The sequence below is a fragment of the Falco peregrinus genome, chromosome Z (genome assembly GCF_023634155.1).
Source record: "Falco peregrinus isolate bFalPer1 chromosome Z, bFalPer1.pri, whole genome shotgun sequence".
NCBI classification, from domain to species: domain Eukaryota; kingdom Metazoa; phylum Chordata; class Aves; order Falconiformes; family Falconidae; genus Falco; species Falco peregrinus.
Genome location: NC_073739.1, coordinates 43,075,563 through 43,098,114, shown reverse-complemented (window position 1 = coordinate 43,098,114; position 22,552 = coordinate 43,075,563). Strand labels below are relative to the sequence as shown.

General features: G+C 37.9%; 1 protein-coding gene across 8 annotated transcripts in view; it reads right to left on the bottom strand.

Annotated features, from left to right (window-relative positions):
• Positions 1-22,552, bottom strand: part of LOC101918121 (transducin-like enhancer protein 1) — a 160,685-nt gene that overhangs the window by 89,280 nt on the left and 48,853 nt on the right. For 7 of the 8 annotated variants that reach the window (XR_008744951.1, XR_008744952.1, XM_055791726.1 and 4 more), the window contains exons 9-16: positions 19,491-19,607; positions 16,257-16,310; positions 14,561-14,713; positions 13,573-13,717; positions 12,673-12,863; positions 11,203-11,279; positions 2,728-2,977; positions 673-920 (exon numbers count right to left, since the gene is read on the bottom strand). Coding sequence is in view for 6 of the 8 variants with exons in the window: in XM_055791726.1 (XP_055647701.1) it covers positions 673-920; positions 2,728-2,977; positions 11,203-11,279; positions 12,673-12,863; positions 13,573-13,717; positions 14,561-14,713; positions 16,257-16,310; positions 19,491-19,607 (1,235 nt within the window). In the remaining 2 variants the exon portion in view is untranslated. The remainder of the gene's footprint in view (positions 1-672; positions 921-2,727; positions 2,978-11,202; positions 11,280-12,672; positions 12,864-13,572; positions 13,718-14,560; positions 14,714-16,256; positions 16,311-19,490; positions 19,608-22,552) is intronic. The other variant, XM_055791732.1, reaches the window with a different exon arrangement.

The following is a 22,552-nucleotide window of genomic DNA, read 5'->3' as shown; positions in this document are numbered from 1 at the left end:
ACTTGACAGACACTTTAATTTTCTACTAATATATTAATTAATCAAAGGCCTAACAAAATATTTCAAAAGTAATTTACATGGCAATCTATTTACTATGCTCCTTGTATACCCATTCTAAGTTTTAGAGATCAAATTCCCCCAAAAAACTCAAATACCTTTCTCCCATGAATGACCGAACAGTCCTTTATGCTTTCCTACAAAACTGAAGGGATCCATCCTTTCAACCACTTCTGTAAGATTAATTTTATTACTTATTATGACTAAGTAAGAACTGAAAATTCTCTTTGTTACTTGTTTCCTTAAGTCAAAGGAAAAGAATGAACCTCAAAGAGTTCCCTAAAAGGCATGTTCAGTCTACATCAGTCACAAACCGGCAGAAACACTGCTTGTAGAAACTTGCAGAAAAATCCCAACTAACCAAAACCTACAGGAACTTTTACAATGACTGCACTAAGTTATGGACCAATTCTTTAGTCCCTGAAAGTGCATCTTCTAAGACTAGGTTGAAGCTACCAAAACTAGTTTCTGCCCAACTTGGGTGCAAACTGCGTTCTTTGGATAAGAAATGCTATTTACTTTGCTGTCGTGAACCAATTCAGGGAGATAAATATTTATGTAGCTGTCCAAAGAGTAACTTCTATTAAAGTTTTCTGTAAACAAGTAATGACTCACCTGACCAATGTCTGATTGTGCAGATCCCACACTGCAATGTTCCCATCACTGCAGCAGGAAAAGCACACCTTGGAATCAGGGCTGATAGCCAGGGCATAGCAGGCAGGGGCTGAGGATGTCAGCTCTGCTTTGATGCGAGGAGTTGGTGCTGCCAGGTCCCAAATGGATAACGTGCTGGCTTCCCCGCCAACAATCAGGGTGCATCCATCAGGCAGCAATTTACAGGAGCGGATGTAGTTATCTCTGTTCTGTACAACACAAATCACCCCGGTTATGTTAATATATGCCTGCCAATAATGACCACTAATATGATTCTGACTGCATCCAAGTTTTAAAAAGTATGCTTCTCTTCCCATTACCAAAGTACTGAAGAGGAACCAGCAGATCCCAAAAGGTTTCAAACACCTAGCTCTCATCACTAACCAGAAACTGCAGCTGCAGAAATTAAACTGCAGACTCCTGTTGCCACAGTCTACTGTTTTAAACTGACAAATGGCAAATCTTCCATCTCATTACACAAAAACAGAGCCAAAGTAAGGTTGCATTTCTGCAAGGGCACTCCATCAGCTAAGGTCACCAACAATAGAAATATTAAAGCAAATGACCTTTCATTTGGCATTTAGGCAACACCCTATGAAAATGCAGTTCAAGTCTCATGCCCTTCAGGTTTTAGAGTTCTCTTTCAAATACTATTTTGCGTTCGCTATTTCAAAGTTAAAATATTAAGTATTCCCACACCAGTCCTGGATTTATGTTGGTCCTTCTTTGTTCAACATTATTCTTATTGCACTTGTATTATTAGTTTCACATTTGTGATACTATTGCTGACTGAAAGGTACTTAAAGGGGATTTAGAGGTGGAAAACTTTTCAGCCTTCACTTATTACAGGCTAGACTCCTTAAGTGTATTGGATGTCTACTTCTCTGTAACAGCTGCCATATTAACATGGTAACAGTACTTTAGGAAATGGAGGGTTAAGATCTGTAACTCAAAACATACAAAAAACCACTGCCAGAAGTAATCAACAGCATTACTACTACTACTATTTTTTTATTATTATTCACAGCACAGGAACAGTAAGTCGTGCTGTGGAATTGCTGGCTTAGTTAGCCATTGCTGCTCCACAACTAAAATGAAAGGAGCTAGGACTGTGCATCCAAACACATACCTGCCACAGAATATAATAGAATGCATATGCAACCATACTTTTACTATCAGACAACTAACATAAGGGTAGCAGTAAATAAAGTGTAAAGGCTAAAAAAATGAAACTAAAACAAAAACCCCACCACTTTTAATTGAGTCAACAGGGAAGACAGAATTATTTTCATTCAGAATATGTATTACTGCGCTTTACAACATTAAGTCTTCTCAGTTAACATTTCACAAATGTCGATGCCACTCCTAATATGAGAAGCATCTTTTATTATGCCATTAATTTTTTTGAGTTAGCTTTCCAGCTACCTATACTATCACACTCAGTCTCTTTTGTATCCCACAGATGTAAAAACAACCAACCAAAATGTGTAACTTGTGAATCACCAACAAAGCACAGCAAGGTGTAAAAGTGATATTGGTACCTTGCCACATTATTTTATTACGTGGTTGCTACTCTTCTACAAAAAAAACAAACGTTGTCACTCCTGGTGTAAGTGAAACACCTAGGAAGGTTCTGTGCAGCCTTGCATAAGGCAGGCTACATTCCTTTTAACCTCAGGCACAAAAATCATCAGCATGATTAGAAGGTTAAAAAAAAAAAGGGAGAGAAAAAAGTCATGTACACTCTCTACACAGAAATCTTACCTAATCTGTTATCTGACCCTTATTGATCTTATTTATCCCTAAACAAACCAGGACTCTTCTCTGTATCTCCATCTGTTAGGTGTTTAAAAAAAAAACCAAAACCAAAAAAAGTGTCAGCTAAATACATAAAGCAGGAAACAGAACCGCCTGCTCTTTCCTTGTAATATGAATGAAAGCCAGACAAGGACAGCTATTTCCTTACTGAGTCTCCAAAGAGAAGCTACCCTTGTGCACAAGTTCCTATTCACCTACCAGGCAGTCCAGCTGAGACACAGGGCTTTTGTTGCCAGGCTGGCTGATGTCCCAGACTTTCACGCACCCCTTCCCACCCGTGTACACATGTCTCGTGGGGTTGCTGATGGTAACCGCACACACAACTTCCCCGTGGTTCAGAGTGTTGATCTGACGGGCATGGCGAGGGATTCCTGGACCAATGAGGGCATCAGGAGGGAAAGGAACCGGCTGCATCTGACCATCTGCAGTAACATGAAAGGAGTAGGCTCTTTTGGGGAAGGGAAAGAAGAGAGAAGACAAAAATGTATCAGCCAGTTACAGCACAATAATGGCAGAAAAACAAAGTATTTTTTTATTTGATTCCTTTGGTAATCTTTCTTATGCAAGTCAGAGCTACAGTGTTAAGCAATGCAAGCGGACGAAACCTCACAGGGAAGCAAGGATTCACAATAGATATTTTCAGTTTGCCTCACCTAAAGCATTTGTGCAGTGGGGAAGCATGTTCAATGGTACCCTTAACTCTACGGACCAAGGTCATGGCTGCTATCTTTCAGTCACCTGGATAATCAAAAGATCTTTCAGCCCCTGGGTTTTAGCCAGTAGTTCCAAGTCTGCGCACCACAAGTCCTGTAGCAGCAATCCCTCACCAGACACTACTCTTTCAGCCTTCTTTCATGAGGCTTGCACCTGTTGCCTTGCAGCTGCACTAGCCAAAGTTCAACTTTTGCTCCATTTCTGCACCTTATCTTTACACACCGCAACACCTGATGGGCTCACAGGCCTCTTTCTATCTGGTTAGGTAGTGCTTTAAACAGAAAATAGAAACATTCAGACTGGTTGCACACACCTTTCATCAGAAAGCTGACTATCTTCTCATGATTACTTTTTCTTGAATAAGTATTTTGGAAAAGCTGAAAGGCTGTTTCCCAGGTAGCTGTGCCACTTCTGTAACACTTTTTATTTGTAATCAGTTCGTGATTTCAAGTACATGGAAACTGAGGGCTGAGGAAATGAATCCGAGCACTGAATAAAAATGCTTGTCCTTGGGGAAAGTACACAGAATTATTTCCTCATGTTCACTGCAATGTGTAAAGTCAGGTCTACTCAAGGACCAGAGCACAAACAGCAGCTAATAAACCTTTATTTTCCTATATTCAGGTGCAGGGGGGGTCTTTTTTTGTTTAAATAATAACAAAAATACTACTGCAAAACATTGATTTTTATTACACTGCTGAGCTCCTTTTTTGCTTCTTCTGTTTTAAGCACATCCATAGCTCACATTTTTGATGATGCTGTTACATTAACAGTAATCTTCAAGAGGCCAAGTGAGACAAGTACTGTGGGGTTTTTTTACTAATAAGCTACTGTCTCCCTAGTTAGAGCTTTATTTTTCTAACATATTCTTGTGTTCAGAACTGCCCTTTCTCTTCCAAATGAACTTTCTTCCTCAGAAATCTTCAGTCACTTTAGCTTAAGTATTAGTATTGCATCCCTCTTCCAAGGACCCAACAACAGATAATTCAATTTAAACTTCCATTCCAGGCTCTGAGCTAGTATTTTCGAAGTATTTTATTGCATGTTTCCAAGTATTGGACAGTTTGAAAGGAAGGAACAAGCAAGATGCCTGGATCCATAACAGACATCACAAAACAACTGAATACGCCCAGGAGCAGACCAGAAGATACTCCTTTTAAAAAAAGTGAGAAGTGGAGAGGTGAAAGAACTCTAAAGTTCTTTCATACAGAAGGTAACAGTAAACAGTCACCCCATGCAGTATCACAGTTTTCTCAGAAGGGAAGGATCATAACTCGTTAACAGTAACTGCAATTAAACAAAGAAGAAATTAATAGTGCATATACATGTGATTCCTGTGCCTCAATCATGTTTCATGCTTGGACATGTGAGTTGAAAGTCTGTTCAACGAACACACAAAAATGGAGGATAAGCAAGTGCAAAAGATGACAGATCTTTCTTGCCACAGAAGTGTTAGAAAAGGGAAATGCAAGGTAAGAAAGTTAAAAAGCACAGAGTTCACTCCCTTACAAGCGTACAAGATGCACAGTACATCAAATGTATTCCTTCCCATATGATCCTTTCTCTTTTTTTGTATGAACAATTACAGCAATGATAAAGGCTTAAATAGAAATCTATATAATTTCTGTGAAGAGGAGTAGAGACACTACTGTCCCAAAGTAGCTATTCACTAAACAGATGAGCCACAGGATGGGAGAGGAAGCAGGAGTGTCAACAAGACTGCTCAAGGTTCAGGTTCAGGTATGGAATCCAACTAAAGAGTCACAGCGCTTAAGAAGCTGAAGCTGCGTCCCATCATGGGTTCCAGATCAAAGTCAATTGCAGAGTAATTTTTAGCACACAGAACTGCACAACTCTGAAGTGACAGCCTGCCCTTGCTTTTATCATAGTCAGAAGAAAAACAATTAAGCAAGTATTAAATTTTTTTCCTAGCATGTTTAAGATTAATAATCCATTTGTACAAGACTTTTTTTTTTTTTAAACAAAAGATTATAGTGTAAAAGTTCTGTTCAGTTCAAAATATCTAAATAACTGGGTGTTCTGAAATGCTTCTGCACATACACACAGCTTCTCGGTTCTTGCTGAGATGGGGTGGGACAAAGACAATAGGAACATTTTTCAAGTGCTTCATGCATACTGTGGAACTACGATGACTCTTCTGCTCTGAAATGCCAGACTTACTCAGTGTACTTTTAATGCTATAGAATTTTACCAGTCTGCCCGTGTTTGAAGCACAGTTATATAGATAATAAGAGCAGTCTCTTTTTTACCATCATGAGCAGACATTTGCTTCCAAGACTGGTTGGTCAGGACTCAGGATGACTGAGTTTGAGAGCCTAACAAACAAACCAGCCGACAGTCTCTTACAAGCCAAGACAGCTTTTTCTACAGTGCAAGTTATCAGCAATCCACTGTGTAAAGAAATGGCTACACATTGCCAAATCCCTCTGCCCCTGCCAAGACAAGCACACAAAAAAAGTAAATGTTCCTGTTTGTTTGAAAGTGTGTGGCATGTCATGCTAACATCATCACTGTCAGCATACTTAGGTGGTCTAGTAACTTGTGTCTAATAGGTTTTATGGTAGAACTTCTCATTATGCATAACTTTTACTTTGAAAAAAACTTTTTGAAAAAATAATTTGCCAGACTGATACTCCCTGGACTAGGAAAGCTGTCTCCAGAAGAAAGTACTGGAGACAACAGGGTAAACTACTATTTGCAGCTCTTGTCGTTGGCTACCACTCCATCACATCACCATGATACAGGGCCTACTCTGCTGTTTCTGTTTCTGGGGAGGACTGTACTCCCAGTGCTATACCTAAAAAAGGTGTAAGTGTACTTACATATGATTAAGAAATGACTCAATCTTCAACGCACTAGATATATTCAAGGCTTGGATTCTCAAAACTGACCAGCACTTTGGTTGCCCAACCTTAAGAGTCAGTTTTTAGTAAAATTTTATAGATTCTTAAGTTCTCTAAAGCTCAAGGCATTTCTTGACAGGCAACCCTTGCCCACCTATGTTTTTCCTCAACAAAATGCTACTGACATCTGCATTCCATAACACTGCAAAAATGTAATGTGTGGTTTTGCCCTTTTACAAAGTTTTTTTGGAACTGACAGTGTATGCCAGAAACTGCTGCTCAGCTTCATGACAATGATGCACTTCTGTCTCACTCACAGCATTCTGCCTCTCTGTAATGACTGGGTTCTACGACTATCCATCTTTGATCAAATGACTGTTATCATTAAGACAGCCCTTCCTCATTTTGGGCTAACCACCACAGCAAACAAAGAAAAAGTTCTTAGGGAATCCAACTGTAATAATAGAACACAAGCTAAGTACACATCAATTAATATGTGAATATACACTTGCAGTTAATTGTATATTATGAAAAGCACAGTTACAAGAAAAAATTGCATGCCTTTTACTTAGAAAAACTCTTCTGATCTACTGCATCCAAAGACTTCTCTTAATGAACCAAAGCAGCACTGAGAACCTGCAGTTCCTATAGATTATAGCATAGTATGCAATACTAATACAACTCAGTTTCTCAGCTTAAACTTGGTAATTATGGCCCTCCAATTTCCAAATAAGTCTCAAATAAGTATACAATAAGGAAGTATCATTTGATATGCTGATGAATGTTCAGAATAATTAATTCATTGCTCAAGAACATGGCAAATCAACTAAACTACCTACCTGCCAGCTACTCAAAGTATTCAGATTGATATAATGCATGCAGTTCCTGCCTCCACTTCATCCCTCCAACTGAAACAATTCCTTAACTACTGCAACTGCAAAACACAAAAGCTGACAGTTCCTTCTATTGATCATGCAATTTTACTTCCAGCTCTTCTTTGTACTCCAGCTTACTTTTAGTTGTAGTTATCACAACAAACAACAAATACCCAAGTATGGTTTCATTATATAGGACAAAATGCCAAGAAAGAAGGATAAATAATAAAATATGCAACTTCATACTCATCACCAAATAATTCTATCCAGAGATACAAGGCAGGGGGAAAACAACAACCACTTATTCTAGAATATAATAAAATTAGCCTTCCTTTAAAATATGCCTCATTGTACATTCACTGAACAAGTGTGAAGATCAGGAGAACTGAAATCTTTATTTTTTCCCTTGAACAATTGCAGAACAATATACTATTCCTTTCCAAATACACCAAGAAAAGTCAGCTTATAATTAGAAGTTGAAAGACTTAACATTTATGACATTAAATTTCCCTTTCCTACTAAAATGAGAAACATGTATTTTCAGCTCTTTCTGGTGTCTGTATGCAATACCTCAGACTTCAATTAAAAACACATTTGGAAAAAATACTGAGAAATACATTTGTCCTCAATGCTATCATTAATTCAAAACTCTAGACACTAGGGAAGAAATACTGTGGACATAAATCTTACCACTGAGCTTGAAAATGTGTTCAGTGCACAATCCAAGCATTAGAAGGTGTGGTTCACATCAAGGAGAAATCCCTAAGAACATTCATTTAGCAGCTATAGAAAACTAAAAGCTAAATAAGTACTTTGTTAGAAAGCCTATGCAGAGCAAAAAACATGATTACAGCAACACACCAAGAACTTAACAGTCCAGGTGAGTTAAATGTATCCAAACAACATAATACAAGACTCACATAGCACATGCCCATATCCAAAACTAGTACTGATTTCACACCCCCAAACTAAGACAAAGATAATTCTTGATTAGGTTACTGCTCAAAGCAGTCTGGAAGGACCCCCTCCCAAAACCATAAAAAAAAAAAAAAACCACAACCCAAAACCAGATTATCTGATAAGAAAAGAATAATCTGCTGATGGGAATCAACTGTGAAACCAAAAATATTAAAACTTAATTTATGCACATTCATACACACATACAGATACCAAGACCTTGTCCATAACATTGATTACTGAACTACACACTGCTGAAGAGAGAAAACAACTAATACAAGATCACAAGTGTGTACACCAAAATATCAAAGCAATATGAAAAACCTGAAAAGCCTCATAGGAAATCATTAAAAAGACAAAACAAAAAACAAACAAACAAGCAAAAAACCACCCCCACAACTTGCTACCAAATGCAAAAAACTAGCTCATTTAGAAAATTAAAAAACTGCTGAAGACACTCTGACTTCCTACGTTGCTACCCAATTTCCCAAGTACATCTGTATCACCGCTAACAAAGTTACACTCTGCAAAGAACAAAACTGAAAGATTCACATTCAGAAACATAAAAAGATGGTAGTAAAGACTTACATTTAAATAAGTTACAAAACAAGGCAAGCAAGTGACAAGCTTTCCAGACAACAGCCCCCTGATGAAGCAGATAGACAAGTATAGTGAGTTCTTAAGAGGCTACTAATTTTTCTAACAAGCTAGTCATTAACAGAACTCAGAATACACAGGTTTAGAAAACTGGGTGCTATCAGAAATGTCATTCCTTTAGAAGAAAGGAATTAGATTTTCTATTGGAAGCGGCGCTGGGTAAAAAAACCCCACACAGTCCCAGCATAACCATTGGTAAAATGTGCAGCCATCAGCATACACATATATGGCTGGGGATTCAATAGTTCAATTTGAAAAAGTCTCTGTACCACTCGCAACAAGACTCAGACTAAAATTCCACATCTCCTAAAACAAATACTCCAGGAAAAAGCAGATTTTGAAAATAAACCAGGAGTACTTCATTAGTCTGCATGATCATATAACCCATGCACTTTGTAAAGAAAATACAAGAGATACACAAAGATGTTGCAGGTAGCAGACAGCATCTAGCTAGCTGTAACCAATCAACACTAAAACAAGAGATCACTCTGAACTGTCAATGGAAAGATAACAGATCAGTTTATGGATTTTAGGCTTGCCTCACTTCTTAAAATAACAATAAGCAAAGAAATCACTTTGGAGGAAATGACTGACGCCGTCCAATAACAGGACCACAAAAAAAAAATCACAGAACACAACAAATGAAGTGGGGAGCAGTGAGCATGTATCAGAGTAGGCAATCTATGAAGCAGTGTGAATAAAGTGCTGAAAAGACTAAATAAAAAGATTTTAAAAACCAAACCCACGCAGAACAGTAATTCAGCTCTGAAATACCAGGATATAAAGTATAGCAGCATACATGCTTTTGTGCCCTTGAATAGTGCAACAACTAGAACTCAGCCACAGAACACTTCTGACTGAACAAAACAGGTTCTCATAGCTCATAATATAAAATATTGCCAGGCATTACCAATGAAATCTAATTGGAAGCTTATGAATATACTTTTTTAAAAGTAAAATGCTTACACCCATTGGATTACATGATCTCCAAAAATCTTTTATATACAAAGTATTCCAAATTCTAGCAAAGTCCGCAAGAATGAGCCTGTCCCTTAATAAAAGGATGCTTTGAGAGCAAAGCCTGTTCCTTACTGTACTAAATTTAAATACAGCACCACCTGACGCATAACACCAATTCACCAAGCTCTCACTTCAGTTATCTTGTCAACATACTCTTCCTTAAGTAAATCTAAGATTTAACAGGTTTCTCACATGCCAACAGATAGTTCTTAGTCTGTTCTCAGAAGCATGGTCGATAGGCTTTCCTAATTAAGTCTGCTGCTTTCCTACTGTTACGGAAAAGGAGCAGAAGAAAATACACACTTTTTTGCCTGTAATCTGGTGTACTTTTAAGGTTGTTTGCATAACTGACATGACAATGTATGACTAGCTATTAACAGGAGTTAAAATGAAGGCAAACAGAAATATGCACATAAATAAAATTTGCCAGTTTGACTTACAACTCAGTATCTTAAAAGTAATAGTTTCTGAAATTTTTCCTGAAACTCCAAAAAGAAAAATTTTAACCATGATAGATTGAAGACGACAGTCTGTAACAGGAACACTCAGCATAGGAAGTGCAAAGTGTTAAGTGACTTTCAAAATTATGTAAGTAGCTAGATAGAGAGAAACTACTCTAACTGCAGCTTCCTTTTGAAAGAGAAGACGGACTGAATGCCAGGTATGAAGGGACAAAGAACAGGTTCTAACAGTGTCAGAAAAACCTGTTGGAACTGTTGCCCCACCCTCTCCAAGAAAACAGATGCCTCAAATTTGCAGACTATGCTCTGTTTGTACATGCATAACTAAGTTGTCCAGGAACACTTAAAAAATAATCATGTTTTAAGAGGTCGTATGTGCTCATGAATCTACTACACATGGATAAACTCAATCTCAATCTGCCAAAGCCAAATTACTGAAAAATTTGATGTATGCTATTTCAATTTATTTTATTGTAACATCAGTAAGCCCCAGCATCACAGAGTATTTTAACACCCTCTTCATCAATAATTAAAACTTTTAAACAAAAAGAACCTCTTGTAAAAGTTATCCTACATCTATGCACTACCTGCTGCACCACTGCTTCGTATCCTCTTTAATTGCACACTTACACAAACGTTTTATGTCCTATTACATGAGGTGTGCATCAGTTGCTAAAGTTAACTGTTTCAGATACCCACTGTGACCAACAGTTGCAGACTCTTATGCCTGATAAAGCAGGTGCCAGACAAGGAGTCTGTGTGTTCGCACTACACGTTTATGCTCAGCATAGTAGGAAGTTCAGTTTCAGTATATTTTTTTCTTAGACATTTCACCATTGTCTGCCAGACTGCAGTCCCCTTAACTTCTCCCAGAAAGGAGGAAACTAAAATCCTGAAAGTATACCTTCAACAGCTTTTCCTTGGAAATAGGTATATGCACACCTGTTTGGGGATATGATAACTACCATTTGAGAACTTATATGCTGCACCTCTTACCAGAAGAAGGCTAAAACAATCTCTTCAGAACAACCAGACAGTACCCCCTTTGGAATTCTTGTTTACTGACACAAAACTTTATTTTCTCTAGATATTGCATATGTTACCAAAATGTTAAAAGTTACTTACGGTTTTCCCCCAGGAATCCCTGCTAGATTTGGAGGGATTCCAGGTACTCTCATGTGAGGAGGAGGATCAAACCCAACCTGACAATGAAAAATGGATTAATCTCACACTTGCAATTCCTCATTCAGCAAGCCCCTTTTCTTCACCCCCAAGATATGACATACTTAATCAAAATGTGGGTTTTACCCACAGTATTAGGTAAGTGCAGGTCCCTTTATGGGGGAGAGAAACAAGACTTTTTCCCTAGGCATTCTTCTGCTACAAGTATTCATAAGCAAATAGAAAACCAATATCGTATATCAGCATTCACACCACTGCGCGCAATAAAAATACCTCTGTGTTAGCCCAGAGCTAGCCCTGGAATTAGTCTGTGGTGTGTCAGCATGTAGCTCTGCGACAGCTAACACGTACCCATGCAGGCACAGCACGGTGCTGGAAAGCAGCTTCAGGCCCCAGCTAGAATCTCTGCATGGCTCCACACTGCACTGTGTGGGCACATCAGCTGAGATCTCCCTCACAGAGCTAAACTGCAGGGTGCAGACAAATTTGTCTACAACTTAAATATACTGTGGTCTCTTTACATACTGCAACTCCACCAAACTTTTATATCCTGATTAAATATGTACCTCAAACAAACCAAACAGCAATTCTGGACCAGACTTAGTTTTTCTTCTAAACACTATACCAGAGTTAAAATTCTTATTGCTTTAAGAAGTGCATATGCTATTTAGAAATTCCCATCGCCAAATAAAAGACCTGTTTACCAGTTTAAAAAACAGTGGCCATATCGACAACTATAAGAAGGTGACAAGCTTAAGTCCAATCTTGTAAATTTACAAGTAGGTAAGTTTGTCTACATACAAAGTTGCCACCAAGCTTGTGTTTGCACAACCAGGCACCTAGGTTAATTCTGCTTGACAGCAGCTGTAATTACTATGCTCCATTTACTTACTACACCCACAACAGCAACTATTCTTAACCCATCTTATTGCAGAGCTCCAAGATATGTACTGACCAACTTCTCATGTTGATTTTCACAGAAAACAAAATACAAGGACAGAGATGTAGATAAAAAGTACCACCATGCTTTGAGATTCATTTGGTACGTCTGCATGGAACACAAACCTGGTTCAGCAAGAGAAAAGCAGATGTCCACAGCACCAATGAAATACTTTGTAGCTACCAAAAATACCTTTTCACTGAAAGCATAAAGTAATTTTTTGGCATTTCTTAATCAGTCAAAGTGCTGATGAAGGTGAAGGGAAAAGGAAACATACATAAATACACTGAGATTCTTTGTTTTCAAGGTGCAAATTCATTTCTCCAACCACACAGCAAAGTGAAACACAGTAAAGCTGTCAAGCCTCTGGTGCTGTTATAACTTGGGAATTCAACAGTGCTAGATGAAGTATGTAGCTCTTCTCAGTGAACCAGAATTCACACAACTGACATTGCATGCAACGTATGGCCTACCATAGGAGATCTTCCATAGGCAACCACAGCAGCTGCAGCCGCAGCAGCACTCATCTGGGGTGACATATTGTGCAGACTGGCATAGGCTGCCCCTGGACTGGTTAACTCTCCATTCATGCCAGCATGAGGTACCATTCCAAATGGAGCAGGGTACGGCCCTGGTACTGCCAATGGTGTCCGCAAACCTGCAGCTACAGAATAATGAAATCAAGCAGTTTTATTTATAAATTCTTGCATACAGGGAAGAAAAGAGCCCCCTTTTTTTCCCCTACAGTACCTAACCTTCTCCTCTCACATAAGTACACTGCCAAGAAACATTGCTGTAATTTACCAGTACCACCACCTCTTTACACTCCACGTAAATGAGATCTACTGAAGTCTCAACTTGCTGATTACTTCTAACAATCTCTTCTAGCACTACCTATTTCCATTTCTGTGATATTTCCCATTTACAGTAATCTCCTTTGCCAAATTAAGCTGTACAGCTGACAGACATGGTTTACACAGCTCATGTCTGAAGCAACTGTGCTGTAGCAGTCTCAGTAGCTAAAGTAAACTTCCCCCCTCTTTCTCAAGATTTACACTACAGCAAATATTAGTAGACTCAGACAAGAGCTGGAAAAGAGACTGCATTCAGAATAAGTACCAGAAGCTTCTGAGAAGTCTTTTTACATTGCATTCAGTCTCTGGATTATTTGCAAAAAAGATACAGATGAAAGTAAACAAAGAAGGATAAGAAATAGAAAGATATTAAAATTCTTGATCATCCAAACATCTGCTGCTCATCAAGCCCTCTCTTGATAGGAATGAAACAATACATTTAGCTAACATTTGCACAGAACTACATACATTAAAAAAATTAATTTTGGAACCATAAAAACACATGAGGTAATGCATTACCAGCTTGGTTAACAAGAGGGTCCATTGTTGGAGGCTTGCCAAGGCCTGGACGAAGTCCTGGAGTTGCACTAGTGCCTGGGGTTGGCACATCACTTCGAGGAGTTGGTGTGCTGGATTTCAGAACAGGCGTGCTGGCTTTTTCATGCTGGTATCATTAAACAAATTAAATGAGTATTATTTTTAATTCAGGCCATATTATACAATTTATCACAACAGCAGCTGGGATGCTGGGCACCTACTACCCAGTCCCCCAGCCAATTTTCATAAATCCAGGCAACGCTGACAACATTAACTCACAAGAGAGAAAAGCTGACTTTTTTGATTGCTGCCAAAATTAAAATAAGGAAAGAAACAGAGAAAGTTATTTTTCTTTCTTCCATTGGCACAAAATAAAAAAAAAAAACAAAAAAAAAAAGCCTGAGCTAATTTTTTTTCAGGACAGTACTGTGCATTACCAAGTTATTTTAGCTTGAAAGCATTAGTCTCTCAATCATTGGACATAGCAAATCTAAGTACAAAAACAAAATACCACCATAGTTGATAGTATCAAAAAATCGTGACACAAAAGCTACAGAGAATGTGATCAAATTACTAGTGATACTGCAGGAAAAGTTATTAAAGAGCAACAGTTTATTTAGAAGAGCTTAACAAAAGCCTGGAGAACTTTAGTGACTATATACAGACTACGTTAAACCATAACCTGTTGCTCAAGAAAAAATAAATAATGCTGAAGCGACTCTTGTACATTGTAATAGATTTGCAACTCATTTGACAGAAATGTAGGAAACAAAAAATCAAAATGAGGCAGGAAATATTGCTGAGGAGAAAAGCTGAGTAACACTATAAACGTCTTGAAAAGCAGTAGTTTATTTTAGCTTCAAACGTTTAAATGTCATGTAATATCTGCAGTTGCAGGAGAATGGAGAGTTTGCCTTTACAAGAAAGTAAAGCCTGGACAACTTTATCTGGACAACAGACTGCTACCCACCAGACTCATTTCTTTGGATTTGAGGGAAGTTGAACTTCCTGAAGAAGCTGTTGATGCTGGACTGCTAGAGGCATCTTTCTTCAGTAGGCGAGTTTTATCTATACCATTTTCACGTGGTGAATGAGTGGGACTTGCCCTTGGGGAAGAAGGATCCTAAAACAATGGGAAGGGAAGAACAACATAAAATCTGTCATGTTTGGTACAGAAACACCACTAAGGAGTCTAGGGGAAAAAATATCTGGAAGAGTTTAAGCGCTAAGTTCAAAAGACAAGATATTTTGTTATGTCTATATAAAGAAAGCTAAAATCCCTTCATCAATTTGGAAATATAAGTAATCTCATATAGAAAGCAATCTGGCTTTATATTATGCTACATGTAATCATAAACTGTTTGCAAGCATAGAGGTTGCAATCTAAGTATACCTAAGTACAAAATAAGGCAAGTGTGCACAATGTGCGATAAAAGCAAGAAAGACCAACAGTAACTGCAGTGAGCTTACACTGTTTGTTTCTTCTATGTACCTGCTCCACCCGCTGCTAGTGAACAATGAACATTTCAATAATCTCTTTTAGGCCATACAAACCTTGCTCATTTCCTTCGTCAGAAAAGAGATAAAGACACATGCTCTATATGCCATAATATCTGTCACTTAATTCTAAACACCATCTGAAATTGCCTTGCTACCTAAATATACAGGAAAAGCTGAAATCACCTCTCAGGTGATTATCTTTCTCTCTTCCAGAAGCACTCTCTGTATTTACTTTAACCTGAAATAGCCAGCCCAGCAAGCTAGCCATCAGAGCTCTGCAGGTTCTCCATGCTCCTGAGAATTTGGCTCATGAGAATACCAGCAGGGAGGAAGCAGTCCTCACAAGAGGGCACTAAGCCTACTGATTAATTATTGAGTAGTTTCATTGTAAGTAGGGCTTCTGAAAGGATTACTAAAATCCCTAGTTGGATACCCATTTTTCTACTTGGCTGACATCATTTGGGCACTTAAAGCAGCTGAAGACACTTCTCTATCAGCTTCTCTTCCTGTGCTTTTCACCAAGCAGAAGAGCCTTGCTACCATATACATGCTTCCTAAATCTCATTGTTGTATGAAATAAAAGATGAAGAAAAGGGAAGGCCCATCCCTTCACCTTGATGCCACTGCCAAATCTCTGCCCTGGAGAAAAAAAGTGGCTACAACCTGTGCAAAATTTTGTGAACTGATAGACTTCATCTTGACTTTAGCTGACTTCATTCTAAAAAACAAGCATTTCTGGAAAATCGTCTTTAACATAGGACATTAAAATAGTCGTAAGTTTTAAGGTACCAAAATGTTTTTGATAATATTCCTGCTATTAAATACAAGGTTAATTAATGTCTTCCTTTTTCATTTGAAGACAGTAGTTTGAAAACCTCAGCCCTCCACCTGCATCTCTCCACAACTCTCTCCACTACAGAGCAGCTGTGAAGCATCAGAATGTAACTGCAGAGGGAACAAACCTGGACAAAGCAACAGAAGGAAAAGCCAGGAGGGCAACCAGATAAAGCTCAGAGGAAGACACAACTGCAGTACTAACAATAAAGGAGAAGCTGTGAATATTTTAACATATCCACACAGAGGGTTCTTTTTCCTCTAACATCTAAATGCACTTTTCCTTTAATCTTTGGCCAAAAAGTCAAGACTACAAGAATGAAAAAAGTTACCTCATTGGATACATCTACAACCAAGTTATCGTCACTCTTGTCCCCATCACTGTCCTATTAAAAATAAATAAATATAGTGTTCATTTCAATTAGTACATCAAGAGCCCAGAGAGAAAGACTAAGCATCTACTCAGACATTTTTTGTTTTTCCTAAACAATAAGCAAATAGCCTTCCATTAACTTATTAGCAACAGGGAAAACAATGAAAACAGGAACACAACACCTTTTTTTCTGCTTCAGTAATAAAACCCAAATAAGGCAGAACTAGTAGAAAGGTGGTTGTCTCACCATCAATGCAAGATGGTCCAAACCCCTCCTTATTACCATCATAAAGAGTGTTATCGCTAGTACTAAAAAAGAAACTCATTCTGTTCATATGCTAATCTTGTGTGTTAATCTTATGGAAACTACTGCTTGTGCATACCTAAAAAACACAACAGATCTCAGAAAACTGGTTTGAAGAATCAACTTCCTCAAAGTAATAGGACAATTTTTCTCCTTCTCCAGAAAGTAAAGATTTTAAATGGAAAGTTCAGGGGAAGAAAAAGCTTCTGAAATGCCAAAGCATTTCAACATTTCTGCCTAACAAGACCAAAATACTTTCACATTCCTAAAGGGAAATGTTTTATTGCGGCTTATGAAGCTGCATTTCCACTGTTTCAAGTAAATCTGTGTTCACCTGAGCTGCTCCAGTGCCTCACAATAGCTGTTACTCCAAGGCCTCCTGATCCCTATCTCCAATAGGGGCTGGGATGCCACAGCAGACACATTCTAGATACACAGTGGTCTAGTGATTTCTGCAGTGCACCATGGTGGTTCAACCAGAAGGTGAGTCTTGACTCATAAATAAAAATAAACACAAAGCAAGCAAATGACAAAACTTACATTTTTCATGTGGGCAAGTGACATTTCTAGTAACAATATTTTTAGTTAAAACATTTCTAGGCAAACAAATCAGATATACAAGACTGCGCAAACTGTCCCCCATCTCTTGCTTTCAAAGTGTCTGGGCTATCACACTTAACACTGGCAGATAGAAACAGAAATAAATAAAACAAAAAAAAACTCAAAACACCAGTTTGTTCCTCTCACCTCAGGCCATAAATGTTAAAAAAAGAAAAAACACCAAACCACACCCAAAAACCACCAACAGGTAGTTCCAACCTTTCCCTTCTGCTTTAGCAGCTGAATAATGCTTCAAGAAATACAGCAAACATATTAGGGATCCAAGAGTGCCACTGAAGACAGAATGCTGGCTCTGTTTGCCACTCAGGAAGCTGTCCAACCAAAGGGTGCAAAAGGAGAAGAAACAGTAAAGTTTCAGCCCCAGTGATCTACCACCTTCTGAAAAGTGTGAAGTACTCAGCAGGAAAGAATAAGTTAGAATGCATTTGAGCATGTGGGAGTACAGTAGGTGGGACACTTGTTCACCAGAAATACTGCCCCTAGTGAGGGCAAAAATATCTGCCAAACAATGATTAACTGTACTCCACTGACTTTGTCATCTTGAGAAATAGACGTTGACTGGGACTATCAAAGGCATCTCCCTACAGGTACTAAGAATATCAGAAGATTCGCCTCACCAGCAAACGCACAGGTTGAAACTATACAGATCCTTACATGAAAATCAGTCAGAAGTCAAAATGAAAACAAATATAGAAAATGCATTTTGCATCTTATTTCCAAATACAACAATTCCTACAACTTGTTTATCTCCCTTCTGGCAAAAGCAGTACTTTTTGTCCATACAAGGATCTCATCTAAAATGAGATCAAAATCAGCAGCTCTCTTTACAAAATTGGGGAACATTTAAAAAGAAAGATCTTCCAGATTAGAATAAATCTGGAACTTTCAAATATCCTTGTGTTACTCAATTCTTCGTTTTGATGCTGCCTGTATCTGTAAAATCCCTTTCAAGTCAATAGCAAACAAAACCACACATTTAAAATGTGGTTTAAAACAAACTGCTTCTGCAGAGCAATATCTTTACTGTTTCTTTCCAGTATAAATACAAGAAAAAGAATCAAGTTAAGCTTTTTCTTCCTTTTTTAATATAAGATGTAGCTTAAGAATGCTTAATCTTCAAACATTTGAAATGGAAAATGCCCACAGAATATCAAACCCTCAAAACTGAGGGATTAACATGGGGAAGTTTCCCAAACCCTTCTGTAATGCAAAAAAACATTATTAGAAAGTGGTGGAAATACAACTTGTACAACCATAACAGTACTACACCACCACAATGTGCAGAAAGGGGAAAGTAACTTCATCTACTCTCAGTAGCTGCAGAGATATCCACTAGATGCTCAGAGATATTCTGGGTCCAAGTGGACAGATATTACACTACCAAATACTGAGGGGAAAAAAGTGCACCTAATTTTCCCTTGTGTTTCAGTAACCAGGAAGTATTTAGTGATTGGATTCATATAAACCAGACCATCCACCACATTATTGCCATGTCAAAGAATAGTATCTACTGTTATATTTAAGTTCTGCTTTTCACTACTCTTCCACACCAGTTCTAGTCTCTAAAGCCTGTTCAAGTATCATCCTGCCATTTGGCTGAGCATAGACTTGAGCTGAAACCCTGTGCGTGAGGTTCACATATGCCACACTTGTACTGAAATGCCTCTTTGAAACCAAGCAACAAGGAAGCTAAGTCAAAAGTGCAGAACACAAACTGTGAACAATTTGTATTTCAATTTGCTGCCTGTTGAAACCATCATATCAACCAAAAGCAAACTAGTAAGTTGGTAGGGCCTCCTAACAAAGCCAATTTGCAAAGGTAATTATTACCCAAAACAGTAATAGCTAGTATTCAGAAAAATATACTACACCCCCCTACACCCCCCCACCCCACTCCCCCCAATCAACAAAACCACAAATAGCTATCAATAAGATCCTCCATTTCAAACAAACCTGCAGGTTTTATTTAGAGCAGTTCAGAAACGATCTCTTGCTCAAACTCTGAGAAAGGTCCCAGAACACTTGTGAATCCCAAACAGCTACTCCTGGCTCCTTATTCCCTGTCGAGGTGTATTACTTGACAATAGCTCAAATTATTGAGTCACTGCTCTTCCCACAGCATGAATAATGGCCTCCCTGGTGCATAAATTCATGTACTAAATCAGCCATAGGAAACCATTGCCTTGCTCTTCACAGCTCTTTTACTCCTCATACTAGCACAGTTATGTGCAAATAAATTAACTACTTCTTTGACACAGATTTGCTTACATAGTGGCTGGAATCCTTATCATCCACCTTTCTCTTTTTGATGTCATTGGTATATTCAGGGCCATTCCTGCGTTTATCTGTGCTTCGCAGACTGTCCGGGACCAACAGAGAATTACTCTGTAAAGAGAAAAAACAAGGTCAATCAAAAATCCCTCTCAAGATGCCTTCATACATGCTTAAAAACTCAAATTGGATGGGATAGATGCTTTAGAAATGTGATACCTACATAGTCTTTTATTCCATTTAATTCAATTCAAAGTCCTCCAGGCAAACATGTACAGCTTCATGCATTCTAAGAAGCTTGGCTTTTCATTGTTCAACTTATCAAAAGTTCAGTTCACTTGTCAGTCACCATCTATTTAACCAATTAATTCAGCTGAACGTATTGTTTAGGAAAAGCAGGCTTGCTGTTTATTCATGAGCAGGTAACAATGATTTATTTATTTATGTATTTTTAATATACAGGTCCCATTTATAATATGGAATATAATCTGATTGATAGCTGACTTCTAGACCTTCATAAATAGACGCTTTGATACATCTACACCTGCAGGTATGGATAGATATATGGCAACTTGCCTTTAACTCGTAAATATTTACCAAATAAAGTTATGCAGTAATCATTTGTTATCTGGAGTAAACTCCAGTTGGAAGCCCTTAACAAATGTATTGCAAACAAAGATCAAATATTTTTACTTCCAGCATAACATTCCCTACTAGTGTGAAATTAAGGCTAAAGCGTTGTTTAATCAGACTTGATCTGAAAAACTGAGGCCAAGACACACACAAAAGACAAAAGCAAAGACTAATCTTTTCCTCAAACTACATGGACTGCTTTCATACATTCTAAGTTATGCTAAGTACAAACTGTTGACCCAAAGAGAAAGGCATTTTAGACATTTTTGTCACATGACAATTTGACATGGCTGTGATTCCCATCTCCATCGTAGTTCCAGCTAAAGCATTAAAACGTGTTACAATGAGTTCTTTTAAGTGCAGGATTAGCATATGCAAGAGGGCAATTTGTTCAGTGATGTGTTAATGCTGTGAACAATACTGAATGAGTTGAGAAAAAAATCTCCTTTCACAAAGACCTGGTAAGTCTAGTTCCTAAAAGCCAAGTACATGCTTACATAAATATGTTCACATAAATATATAAGTAAATATGTATTTACACACATGCATCTGTGTCTGACAAGAGAAAAGCCCAATACCAACATACATGATATGTCTAAGTCCTCCAAGGAAATACCTAGATCTACCCAAGAGCCAGGGACATTCACTCTTAATATATCATAAACGTAAATTAATGGCCACTGAACTGTGCACTGAATGGCTTCCCCGTTAAAACCTAAGGACACCACGGTGGCTTTCCTCAGACATTAATGTTTAGTCCCAAGGAGAATGAAAACAAAACAGGGTACACAAGGCAATCTGAACCCTCGTTTTCCTACTTCAGAAGCTGCACTTTAAAGCGAACTCTAAGCTCTTTTATTCGTGACTATTCAAGCTAAACAAATGCCAGGGGGCTTACATAAAGAATATAGGAAGGTCTAATGAAATTCAGTATAAAGAAGCTCAAAATAATGTTTTTACCGTAATGTTTTGCAGCTAAAAGGTGGGTTTGTTGGATCACTGAACTAATTGCCTTGACAAATGCAGACTGAATTTAACCCCTCATCTCCTCCCAGATGCACAAAACTCAGGGATTCACTAGTTTTAAAAATATTAAAACCCATCTTCAGCATTTTAATATCAAAGCCATCATGTCTGAAGCAGCAGAAACACGTTAATAAGCAAGCTGTCAATTCAAATTTGACCACTGATTTGAGTACCGCAAATGTCTTTTCTTAAGGAAGAAAGTATTTTAGTTAAGAGATACTTCCCTTAAAAATAATTTTTAAAATCTATTTTACCACTGAAGAGCTTAGAATAAAACAATGAAGTAAAATGTAGTAAAGTGAATAAACTCAGTTTCTCATTTTAAACTGCCAAAATTAAGCATGAATAACATTCAAGTGGCAAAGGGGCAGCAGCTGGGAAAATTTAGCAACCCTGCCATCTGAAGTTACTACCCAGAAGTGTAGGAAACAGCTTGCAAATTTTGGCATCAAGTATGTGTAACGACAGTGTTGACTTTTTTTTTCTGGTTTAACATAAAGTCTACCTAGACAATGCTGACAATATTCTGTGCAGTTTGTCTTGCAGGATTTCAAACTCCTAGATACACCTAGCTCCCACTGTGATCCTAAATGCCAAACAGATTATTAGATTCGATTTTTCCTCAAAACAGTGATAGCTTACTTAGCACATAAACATAATTCTAACAATAATCTACAGTCCTCACAAGCCTATTCTGAAAAATGTCTTCCCTATGGTCATATTTACACTGCCTTTCTCTAACTTAAACACATTCATTTAAAGCACTGTTCGCTGCAATAAGAGCATACACGCCAGAAGGTGTTGTAGAGCAGTTTAAATAAGAATGTGCTGTTACTCTGGCAAAATTTACCAGTAAGCTCAATAATTAAAAAGTTATTGTTTTCTTTCCCTTAGGAAAGGGAAGTTCTTACAACTGTGACTAAAATCTGTGACTAAAAAAGTGCAACTTTTGATGAAAAAATAGCTTGCTACTATAACCTACTACCATAATTCAAACCACCAATTCTGTAACATTTCATTCAACACCACAAAAATATGCATCTTTTTAAGTAGTGCATATGGTTGATCCAGAACACTAAAGTAACAAAGGCAATAGATGAAAAAACAAACAAGAACTGGGGAAGAGATGATCATATACACCTGGGGTTATTGACATCTCTTACCCACATAATGTTAAAGTTCAGGGAACAGTGTAGACAGCCACCTAAAAGCCACCTTTCCTCATTTCAGCTCTGGTAGAGTTTATATTTGCCACGTGTTCACTATCAAGCATAGAGCCAGCTAGGAGCCAGCAGTAACAACTTTACAATGAAGAATTCTTATCTTCTCTTTAAAAAAATAAAATAAATAAATAAATAAATAAATAAATAAATAAATCTGTTTAGTTCTTCTACCAGGCC